Below are 12,233 nucleotides of genomic sequence, written 5' to 3' on the forward strand. Positions count from 1 at the left end.
CATGCTTCTGATCATAGGGCAAGCAGCACTTCCCCATATCTATTTCAATAGAAGACTATGGACTTTTTCTCCAAACATTTTTTAAACCCATCTACATTAACCTCTGTTACCACATCCTTTGGCAACGAGTTCCAGAGCTTAACTATTCTTTGAGTGAAAAAATATTTCCTTCTATTGGTTTTAAAAGTATTTCCCTGTAACTTTATTGAGAGTCCTCTAATCTTTGTAATTCTTGATGGAGTAAAAAAAAAAAAAAAAAATCGATTCACTTCTACCCATTCTACACCCCTCAGGATTTTCTAGACTTCAATAATATCTCCCCCTCAGCTGTCTCTTTCCAAGCTTAAGAGTCCAAACCTGCCAGAGGATGTGGTAACAGTGGTTAATGTAGATGTGTTTAAAAAAAAGGCTTGGACAGGTTCTTGGAGGAAAAGTCCATAGTCTGCTACTGAGACAGACATGGGGGAAGCCAATGCTTGCCCTGGGATCGGTAGCATGAAATGTTGCTACTATTTGGGTTTTTGCCAAGTTCTTGTGACCTGGATTGGCCACTGTGGAAACAGGACACTGGGCTAGATGGACCATTGGCTTGACCCAGACTGGCTTTTCTTATATTCTTATGTTCTTATGTGTATATCTTGGCCCTCCAAATATTAGAAAATATAAAATGTGGTCACCAATAACAAAAAAAATTTTGGACAAGCCTGGTCTATGTTCAATCTCCATTTACCATGTCTTAATATATACTGTGTTGATATTATAAGTAGCATATTATGCCACAGTGTTTACTATTATTTGAATATTTTTACTACTGTATTTGTTTATTTCCTATGTCTGGGTTAGACTTGCTGTAGAACATCTTGGGCAAATTTCTTCATAAAGGCATCAGATATTCCAAATAAATAATCTGTAGTACAGATCAGAATAATTAAACAGACTGGATGGGCTGAATGGACATCGGCTGCAATACTGTGCTACTTCGTAATTCCTGGAACATGAGCTTGACGCCCCTCTACCACCAACTCTTTGTGTATGACCTTTGTTTCTTGGACGCATTTAAAACTAAGGGCTCCTTTTACTAAGCTGCATTAGGCGCTAACGTGTGCCTAACACAGCTTAAAATAGCATACCACTTGATGTGTTCAGGCATTCTGTAGTAACTGCCAAATGTGCATATGCTAAATGCACACTAAAATAAGCATTTTTTTTTTACCGGGGGGAGGGGGTCAGGATGGAGAATAGGCATTCCTGCGCTAAACTGTGTATCTATATTAGCGCAGGAATTCTATGGGAGCCTCTACTGCTTACAAATTGGGGGATGGTAAGTGGTCGAGCAGTAAATTTTTAAAAAATGGTCACATACTAACAGCAACATTAGCACATAACCAGTAATACAAAAAAATTGAAAAGTGGCCATTTTAGGGTTGCGGTAAAAAAATGGCCTTAGCGTACAGGAAAGATCCACAGAAGGGCATTCTAAGGATACTTTTTTGAAATTATTTATTTACGCTTTTTAACAAATTCAATCTAAGTACATTACACTTCTTCCAGAAAATCCTGAGATCAATTGAAAATATGAACATATATGGTCCCTTTTACTAAACCGCAAAGCCAAGTGCCCCATGGCAAATTCTCCAATGACCATTCAAGCCCTGTGGGCATCACAACACTTACTGTGCCGGCATGCTCTGTCAAGCTTAGTAAAGAGGGGGATGATAATAATAAGAAATGTATATAAACTCTACTATAATATATAGGGGAAAGGGACAAGTACAGATAAAAGAGATCAGCGCTATAGAAATGATAAATAGTAGTAGAAGAGACATCATTTTGGGGCCATGTGTTTTGGCCCCAAAATCTCAGTTTTTTTAGTCAAGTATATACGGTAAATTTGCCATTTTTGACATAAGACAAATAAAATCAAGTTCTAAGACCACTTTTTACCACACTTTTGTAAAAGGACCCCTAATATACTGGTCTTCATTTTAATACATGTTCTTTTCAAGGAGCTCATTAATTTTACAAGTGCCATTCGAGTAAACAGCAGTTTGACATCTCAGTAAATAAAGCACACATAACTACACACAGAAAGAAGGCACGGAATTTGAAGAACATTAAATCCATGTCACCAGACAGGCTCTGTGGTCATTTGTTCAGTGGTGCTCACAAGTTCACACAACATTGGAGACAGGTATGCAGCTGCCAGTGAGGCTGGCTAACATTTTCTGATACAGTGTCTAACTTTCCAAGTCCATGTCCAAGCAGAACAGTTTATGATATATTTAGCAGTGACAGGGGAATTATGGGAACTTGCTGGAACAGACCCATGACAACTTGGAACCGGCTTTAGCACTTACTCAAATGCCTTTAAAGGTTTTAATTTGCTAGAGTAAATAGCCACACAGAAGGTAAATCAATCTGTAGCTTTTGCAGTAGCCATGATTTTTCGTAATACTTGACTAAGAATGGGTCTTTTTAGGAACACACAAACAAAAAGTTTTTTAAAAAGATGACGGTGCATGAAAGAAGCTACCTGTAGAAGTAATAGAAGCCAGCACTATACAGAAATATAAATAGGCCTGGAATCGATATAGCTACAGCGGATGGGATGGTGTTGAGAGCTCAGGAAAAAGTCAGTAAGGTTGTGGGGACGGTGGGAATTGATGTTGGTTTAAGTGTGGGGAATTTTTCTACTTATCTATTGAAAATGGTAGAGGATAGGAGAGGAAGGCAGCTTGGCAGAATGGCCCTTCTCTACCATAATCGACTATGGTACCATTTGGCTTTATGCGACAAAACAAAGGAGCAGCAGGGATCATTTCTGCTCTACTTATCCTGCATGAGAGCTGGTGGGGGTGGGGCCATCCCTTCTCCCACAGCCTCAATTCAGACAGTCCTGTGAATTTTTTAAAAGGGAACTGATGTAGAAAACAAGGCAAGGTGGGGTGGGACGGGTATTAGTGTGGCCATGTGATGCAGAGAAGTGTTTTGCACAGAAGATAACTGTAAATTTCCACACTAGACATTACTGAATATTAAAATGAACATTAATAAATATGAATATTAGCTGTTCAGTCCCTCGCAGAGACATGTATAGAGGACTGAGCACCAGGTGGGAGCTTTACCCCCTCTTCTATTAAACTGCGGGCTTGAGGTGCCTGGGCCAATCAGGCCCTAAGGTCCACCATTCGATGGATGGCGGGCCTGTTGGATGGTTGGGCTTAGGACCTGGACGTCCAGCCAACTTATTTCCAGGTACGGGTGGGAGGGGGGGTCAGGCGGGGGGGGGCAATCGGGCGTTCAGGGGGGTGATCGTGGGAGGGGGGTGCGCCGAGGGCAGGAGGGCTGGGATCCCACCTGCCCGTATCTTAGTGGGGGTGGGGGGATCGACTAGGCAGGAGGGGTTGGGCTCCCTCCTGTCTGGATCGTTGTCGGCCAGGGTGGGGGCTGCCTGGGCAGGAGGGGTTGGGCTACCTCCTGCCTGGATCATTGTCGGACGGGGTGGGGGTCTCCGGGCTAGGAGAGCTTGGGATCCCTCCTGGCCCAATCGTTGCTGGGGTGGGGGGATTCTGTAACCGGTGTTCTTTTTGACAGGCACCGGTTACAGAATCCAGCTTTTAGGCGAAGGTCTGGCCCCCTCCTTCGCCTAAAAGTCCTTGTTTTGGACTTTTGGGACTTAGGGTTTTTTTTGGTTGATTATATGGTGTAAGTTTAGACGTAGTGGTGGTCTGGGCGTTTAAACAGCTGAACGTAGAGGCAGGCCATTATAAAAAAAAACCCTGCTTTTGGACATTTTCCCTGCTTCTACTTTCAACATTTAGGGCCTTAGGCCAAAAGGGGACTTAGACGTTTTGTTTTTTTTATTATGCCCCTCTATGCTTTTAGTAAGTGAGATTAGCCATTTACCGTAAATGGGCCTGCACAGGCTTCTGACTTGGTGCAATGTCTTGTCTTCCAAAACAAAGCAGACATTGAAGATTCACCTGTGCTTAATAGGAGTCCAAGTCTTTTTTCTTCCTTCTGAATTATACAATAAATTAATCTTTAGTGGAATTTAAAAAAAATAAGAAACACAAAGTGGTACTTACATAGCAAGTAGGAGAGTACGACTCCAGGAATGTAGCTTCCCAAGATGGTGAGAAAGGTACACAGGCCGCAAACCAGAAGACAAAACTAAGAAAATAAATTTGAAGTACAGTGAGTGTTTGTGCCATGATGACTGCCAGCATAGGTCAGATTTTATACAATATGAAATCTTTTGGTGTTGACATTTGGTCTGGGTATATCACCTGTTAACACAGGCTTGTTACTATTTCTGACAGCCTGAACAAACAAATTAGGTAGTGATTCATAGTAGAGAATGATGTGGAGAAAAAAATTTGTCCCCGTTCCCACCAGCTTGATCCCCGACCCATCTCTGAAGCCATTTGATCTCATCCACACAAGCCTCAAATAGTTATGATTTTATACTGAACTTATTTTATTAACATATAAAAAGAAACAATATTCTGTACAATTTTATAAACATAAATAATACAGTACAAATAATAGTGCATTTTATAAACACAAATAAAACAGAGCAAGGCTCAACAAAACACCTGTCTCCCCTCCCCTTCATAAATATCCCCTCCACTATCGAGAAAACCGAATAAGCCAAATTACTACAGACTGCTAAACAGAAAAATCATGCTAACAGAATACTGCAGTCACATATGACAGGAATAGTGTTGGGGACTGTAACTAGGGCAACTGCCCTCTAGTCTGAGAGAGCCCTAAGTCAGCTGAAAGCTAAAGAAACACTGCCTGGGCTTTGCGGTCCCCAGTTATGTCTAACACCAGCTCTAGCAAGATACATATTTCAAATCTGATATATTCTAATCAAAAAATAGAAAATAATTATTTTTCTACCTTTTGTTGTCTCATCATTTTATTCTTCAAGTCATGTTGGTTTTAGGTGCTGGTCTCTGTTTTCTTTTGTCTTCTCTTAACTCACTTACTAAGGTCTCCTGACCATTTGGCATTTCTGCTTTCTCCATGCTCACCATCTATCTTCTCTCTCTGTGAATGTATTGACATGTTCAGCATCTCCCTTCCCTATGTCTCCTATACATCATTTTCTAGTATTCCCCCTGTGCCTATCTCCCTGCCTTCATCATCTCACCATTCTATGATCCCCTCCTCCTGTGTACAGTATCACTCCTCTATATCCTTTTGTCCCCCCCATCCAGCATCTTCCTTCTGCATTCTTATTCTCCCCTATGTCTAGCCATCTTCTTTCTGTGTCCATATACCCTCCCATGACTCTCTGTGTCCATATACTATCCCATGCAGATGCAGCATTCCCCTTTTTGTCCCTGTTCATATGCTCCCATCCATGCCCACCATCTCCCCTCTTTTTGTATATCTCCCTGTGTCCAGCTTCTCCCCTTTCTTAAACCAATGTGTCTCTCACACTCTCTCTTTCCTCCCTCCCTCTGCTAAGTGAAATATTGAACTCACTCTTCCTTCATCACCTTGGTTCAGCTTTTCTCTTTCCCTTTCCTTCTCTCTCTTCCTCCCTGCAGGTGCTGCACCTCTCTCTCTTCCTTCTAGCCCTCTATCCCCTCCCTTTAGCGCCTAAGTCGCAGGTTGTTGTTTTTGGGGGGGTTTTGCTGGTAACTGTGATCGCGAGCGAGTGAGGGAGGGAGGAGGTTGTTGGACCCGCAATAGGGAGGGAGGGAGGAGGACTGCTGACCGGGAGTCGACTCACAGCAGATCCTTTACTGTGGGAATAAGACCATTCACTGCTCAATGGGATGGTGAAAAGTCTTGTCCCCGTACCCGCAGCAACCAGTCAATTTTTTCCCCTGTTCCTGTGGATTACCCGTGGCTAGCTGTGAGAAACAGTCACTGTGTCATTCTCTAATTCAGAGTTCAGACAGGGACCTGTGCTACACCAGGCTAACTTAGAGCACTGACTTAAAGACATACTGATAAGCCTATCCAGCTCATGTTAACAGTGTATATGGGGAAATTGAAAAAATTAAGTTACTTTTATTTATTTTAATTTATAAGTTTTTACAATTATCCTCAAGCATTACAATCTTGAAAAGATCAGAATATATAAGAAAAAAAGTTTAACATATAAATACACAAAAATACTAGAAAAATATTAGAAATACTATCTACTATTTAGTCTGCAATATTGGATTCAAGAAAGGAAATAAATTTCAATAAATTCCAATAAATTGAACAAAATTATTCAGATTAGATCAATGGTAATGGTTATCCATCCTACAGCTCATTAACAGGTCATTCATCAATAGACTAAGAAACCAACCCCTCCTTTGGTCCTATAAAATCTAATAGCTGTTTGGGCTCAAAAAAAAAAAAAAAAGGAAATTTTTATTTTGATAAGAAATAAAGCATTTTGCCAGAAATGTAAGCAAAAAAGTAGCCCCGAGTGCTAGGGCTCTTGGCCTCAAGGCCAAGAACTCCTTTCAGCGCCTCTGGGTTTTCTGAGCTAAATCTGGAAAAATTCTAATATTTCAGCCCAAAAACTTGTCATTGATATGACGGAAATATAAACGTAAAACATATTCCCTATCACTTTCCAAGGCTAGTCAAAAATAGAGTGGTTCTATCCGTAATTACCTCAAGAGAATTTTCCAGAAATAAAGACAAATCAACATTATGTTTAGATTTTTCCTTAGGAGTAGACTCCCCCTGAGGTCTCCTAATATCTAAGTAATAAGCCCTAACAATTGGAGGTAAATTTTCCAATGGAATGGCAAGGACTTCTTGAAAATATTTTCTCGCCATCTCAATTGGTGAGATGACGGGACATTTAGGAAAACTCAAAAATCTTAAGTTATTTTTCCTAAGTGAGTTTTCAAAGTTCTCTAATTTATGAGAAATAAAGGATCTTTCCTTAACCAATTCCAATTGAACAGTCTTTACTTCTTTCAAACTTTCTTCTTGTTTCTCCAATTCCTCACTTAGTTTAGCTAGTTGCACCTTGGAATAGAGAGTTCCAAAGTCAGTTTTAATAGTTGAAAGACTCAATTTAAGGTTAGCGTCCATAATAGATAGGGCCTCCATATCAATTTTCTCTGGTCTTTTCAGTTCCCCCAAACTGATGTTTCTACCTCCAGAGAAGCTCCTCTCACCTCTCCTTCCATGGTGTTAGGGGTTAGCTGGCCTACATTTCCAGCACCGTCCTGCTGAGGCTCCAGTGCTGGCGTCCCTCCTCTGCTGGAGTCCAGTCCTCCCTCACCAGGATGCTGAGCTCCTGCAGCTCCCTGCACCAACAAACTTCCGGGTTGGGGAGGAGCTAACCTCTGCTCCGGGTTCAGAAACGCCCGGGCAGCTCCTGCACAAAGATCCCCCGAAAACTCCTTTGGGTTCACCTCCAAAGTAGAGTGGGTCTCCACGGTTGAACGGGCAAAGGCAGCTGATATCGTCGGCTGAATTATGCGCTGCGGGTTCCCGGACACCGGAGGGTTAGAGGGAACAGTCCCCTTTCTCTTTCCCATGCCGGGCTAGAGTTGTGCTTTAGTGATAAATGGCCTAAAGGCAAAAAAGAAGCTCCACAACTCGCTGCTTCCCATTCAAGCATCCGTCCTCGACACCATCTTGATTCGTATTCAAGTTAAGTTTACAAATGTAGGCATGAATGAACACATCAGTTCATAGTATTTATGAAACCTTGGCCTCCAATTAAGTTAAATCTCCACAGTAAGACAAATGATGGCATCATCACTCATCAACTACTGTCCTTGTGCTATATCAGACTGTTCAGTGTTCATAAAACTGCTATGTTCACACCCGGGCAGGAAGGACATTGCCTCTTTCCAATCAGGTTGTCATTCTTGACATTTTGACAGGGTGACTCCTTGTCATTCTGCACTGCCTGTGAGGACAGCCAGGCTGTGAATCACCATAGACATGTTGAGTGCTGCCAATGAACTGCTGCAAGCAATCTGTGGGATGTCTCTTGTGACAGAGGTCAACCTGATAAAGGTATGCAAACCAACTTCAGTACTGTTGTGTAAGAAGCCTGCTCGCAGAGGACCCAGGGAACAAAATAAAAGCAGTGAAGAGGATTTAAATTGCAATAACTGAAATAAAGCAGTTTACTGATACAAGTGTGTACTTTCAAAAAATACTGCATGGATTAACCAGGCAAAGTATTGTTTATGTTCACCCTTACATGAAGTGACCCTGCAGTCACAGTCTTTCCTCTGCATCAAGAAAATGAGCTCCCAAGGGGTCAACCTGCTCAGTGGGAGATTTAGGATCAGCTTCAAGCCCGCCCCACTCTGCCCATTGCTCCACCAATCCCCACCCATTGCTCAACCTCTGGCACAGCTGATTGGCAGCTAGAGGCATAAAGAGTGGCCCTCCCCATCTAGTGGCAGAAGGAAACACTTCATAAAATGTCATCTCCTGCTGCTGCGCGATTAGTGGGAGACTTGGCAGATCTGCATGATATCATTTGCACATATAGAAAAGTTTAGAAAGGAAAAACATACACATACTTTCTCTTTTAAAAATTAAAGATAAAATTAAGGGTAATACATTTTATATACTGCCTGTCTATAGTACAAGCAAAGCAATTTGTATATTATATAAAAGTACTTTGTCCCTACTGGGCTTCTAATCTAAGTTTTTCTACCTGGGGGAAAAAAGAGAGTTAAATGACTTGCCCAGGGTCACAAGGAGCTACAGGGGGGAATAACCCCAGAGCAGGGCCATAGCAAGGTATGTGTGGCTGGTGCAGTCATACAAGGTACCAAAATACTGGCAGGGTACCAAAATACTGCTCCATCCATTACCTCCCCTGCTTGCTCAGCATCTTCAATTGTTCTCCCTATAGCTGGAGTTACCAGATGTCTGGATTTACCTGAACATGTCCTCTTTTTAGAAGACTAAAGGTTTTTGAAAACCATTGAGCTTGGGGCCGTGTCTGGGGGGCACCTGCGACGCAATGACATCACACGCATGTGTGCATGCATGTGATGTCACTGTATCGCAACTGTGGATGCGCAGATGCCCTCCAGATGTGGCCCTGAAGAGATGAAGTTTACATGGGGCTGGGGTTGGGGGAGCAGAACAGAGGCAGGGCTGTGGGCGGAATGGGGTGGGGCCATGCGTCCTTTTTTTGAGGAGAAAAAATATGGTAACCCTGTCTATAGCACCCCCTCGTAGTGCACCCACTTACCTTCCTATAGGCTCCTCGCCCCCAGGTTTAGAGGACATAGCTGCCATTTTGAATCCAGAACCAACAAGGGAAGCAGCAAGTGGGAACTGCAGCTGCCTGCCCTACCCTAGACCTACCCTAGCTGTCAGGTGGGCTCACTGGAAGACTCAAACAGGACGCATTTTTGCCTTGCTATGGTCAGGCCACACAGAATACATCCACATACATTTACACCTACTCTTACGCACACAAACGTTTACCAATTTATTTTACATCAAAAAGGCCTTACATATATACAGCCTATGCTCTGGGCAGTTTTATAAAAGTGACGTCTAAAACATAAAACACTATGGGCTCCTTTTTACTAAGCTGCGTTAGGGCATTAACGCGCAGAATAGCGCGCGCTACAATGCTGCGCATGCGCTAGAATCTAACGCCAGCATTGAGCTGGTGTTAGTTCTAGCCGCGTAGCGTGGGGTTAGTGCGCGCTAATCTGCTGCGTGTGCTAAAAACACTAGCGCATCTTAGTAAAAGGAGCCCTAAGTAACATGATTGATTTTTGTTCCTGGACAATAAATATAATTTCTTAATTGCTCATGCCTAAAAAGTATAGAAAATGTCTGTTATTTCCATAAAAGTTTGCTTTTGTGACCAAGATAGTCAAATTTTGCAATTTACCTATTTAAAATGTGAAAACGCCAAATTTTCATCTTTTCATTCTTATAAAGTCATAAAAAGCAATATATGAATCACAATTAACATGTATTTATATTAAAGTTATACAAAGTTGATCACAGAAGATTTAGAAGTGAGTAGTTTTTTGAGATTTGCAATTATATTGCAAGTCACTTTCACGAATCAGCCTCCAGCTGTAGTCTCCCATCGTGTTCTCATGATATTGTCCTTGGTAGCGGTGTTCAAAGTCCAGTATATCCTGGTGGAAGCGCTCACCTTGCTCTGAATATGGTCCCATGTTCTCCTTGAATGTCTCAAGATGACCATCAAGGACATGGACTTTGTGAAACATCCTACAGCCCATTTTACTGCAATCCCTCACCAGAGTCTCAACCAACTCCATGTAGTTTTTGGTCTTGTGATTGCCCAGGAAGCCCTGAACCACTGCAACAAAGCTGTTCCACCTTCCTAGTTAGCTTCTTGGGATCTTCTTTACCTATGGTCTGACAAAAACACCAGCTTTGACCTTTGCCTCAGACAGATTTAGGAAGATGTCTTGAAGGTACTTGAAGGCTGCCAATTTTATATCTAGAGTTCTAACAAATTATTTCATTAGGCCCAATTTGATGTACAGTAGTGGCATTAGCATCTTCCAGGTGCTCACCAGTGGTTCATTTTACGTTGCTTCTCCCCACAGAAAACTTGGTCTGCCTTGGCCAGTCCTGCCTTTGGTAGTGCACCTTTGTGTCTCTGCTGTCCCAAAAGCAGAGATAGCAGGGAAATTTGGCCACCATTTTGATGTCTACAATGACCTTCTAGAAGTACTCATCATACTATAAGGCGCCTAATAAGGTCTTGATGTTGTTTTAATCCTCTTTGAGGTGCGAGTGAGCCAGTAAAAGACATAGTACTTGTTCTCATTTATGGAGCAGCATGGCTTTGATTCTCCTAGATGAACTGTCAATGAAGAGATGCTACTATTTTGGGTTACAGGCAATTCCAATTGCTTTAAACAGACTGGTCCATATTGGGGCAGAAGCAGAGCCCATCTTGATGGGTGAAGAAGATGGAAAAAGCTTGGCGATTCTTCCTCTGATTTGTGACTGCTTGAACCTAGAAATCAAAAGCTCGGTATTGAACTTGGTGAGACCAAGATCTCTGATCAAGTCATTGAGGTCTTTTGGTTTGGATAGTATGGGTTTCTCTCATCAGCTGTACCACTGATATTGTAAAATGGATCTACAACATCTCCTTCACTCTCGGACGTTGCTCTATTCTAAAAACAGCAGTTCTCTTTCTCTCTGGGGTAGTGGGTATGGGGAACTCAGGCAATGTGGTACTGGGGTAATGGATGAAGGAATGTCCGGATATATGATTGCAGATGCATGCTTGCCAGTTTGATATTTGGAAGAGTCCTTCATGCAGAAGTAGCAGTTGCTTGAGTGGTCAGTGGGTTCCCACCAAATTCTTGGAATAGCAAACTTCATGGCTCTCTGTGAAGTGAGGTGCCCAAGGTTTGTCTTGATCCCTAACAGACATGCCGAAATATGCCTTGTAGGCATCACACATCTTAGCAGATGCTTCTATAGAGTACTTTTCCCCTCTTGTCTTGATAAATTGCCCACATACATAGAAAAATGAATCTGCCAGATGTTTGCAGCCTCTTGATGCCATCTAAAACAATGCAAATATATTACCACTTAAGGCAGTTGGAACTTAACTGAGCTGGTGTGCTTAAGATCTCTAAAGCTATACTGTACTGTTTATATAGATGGAAAGTTCTAGAAAGTTCCTGAAGTTACTCTAAGGAGCCCTTTTACTAAGGCCTAAGGCCAAAATTAGCACTGCAGGCGTCTACCACCTATTTTGGCCTACTACCTCCCTTTTAATTTTTTTTTTTTACCTCAATGTATTTTTCACCATCCTTCCCTCTGATTCCCATCGTTTCAGTGTACCTTGTCTATCCTCTTTAATCATGAAACATTCCCCTTTACTTTTATTTTGAATTACATTTTTTTCTTTTAAATTTAATATTGTAAATCGTCTAAGTATTCTTTGATAGACAGTATATCAAGTATAAATAAACTTGGGTCAAAAAAGCATGGTTCGTTGGTGTGTCTGCAGAGAGGCAGGTTTCCACCCACATGCGCCTTTTTGAAGGTGGGAAAAGCTCCTGCACCAACCCAGTAGTAAGAAGCACCGTGTGCCTTTACCATAGCATTGTAGGAATGCACACCCACCACATGCCCCTTCCTCCACCCATCTCCACCCACAGCCATGGTAAGTTTTACTGACTGAATTGCCATGCAGTAAATTTTTTACCACAGTAGCAAGTGTGGCATGCCTGTAGTATTGTTTGCTGCATGGCATTATCCTA

At 42.1% G+C, this 12,233-nt stretch overlaps 1 protein-coding gene across 5 annotated transcripts in view; it reads right to left on the reverse strand.

Annotated features, from left to right (window-relative positions):
- RETREG1 (reticulophagy regulator 1) overlaps positions 1-12,233 on the reverse strand; it is a 131,217-nt gene that overhangs the window by 30,955 nt on the left and 88,029 nt on the right. For all 5 annotated transcript variants that reach the window (XM_033935244.1, XM_033935243.1, XM_033935242.1 and 2 more), the window contains exon 3: positions 4,089-4,173. In XM_033935244.1, the coding sequence (XP_033791135.1) occupies positions 4,089-4,173 (85 nt within the window). The remainder of the gene's footprint in view (positions 1-4,088; positions 4,174-12,233) is intronic.

Source organism: Geotrypetes seraphini, chromosome 2, assembly GCF_902459505.1.
Source record: "Geotrypetes seraphini chromosome 2, aGeoSer1.1, whole genome shotgun sequence".
NCBI lineage: Eukaryota > Metazoa > Chordata > Amphibia > Gymnophiona > Dermophiidae > Geotrypetes > Geotrypetes seraphini.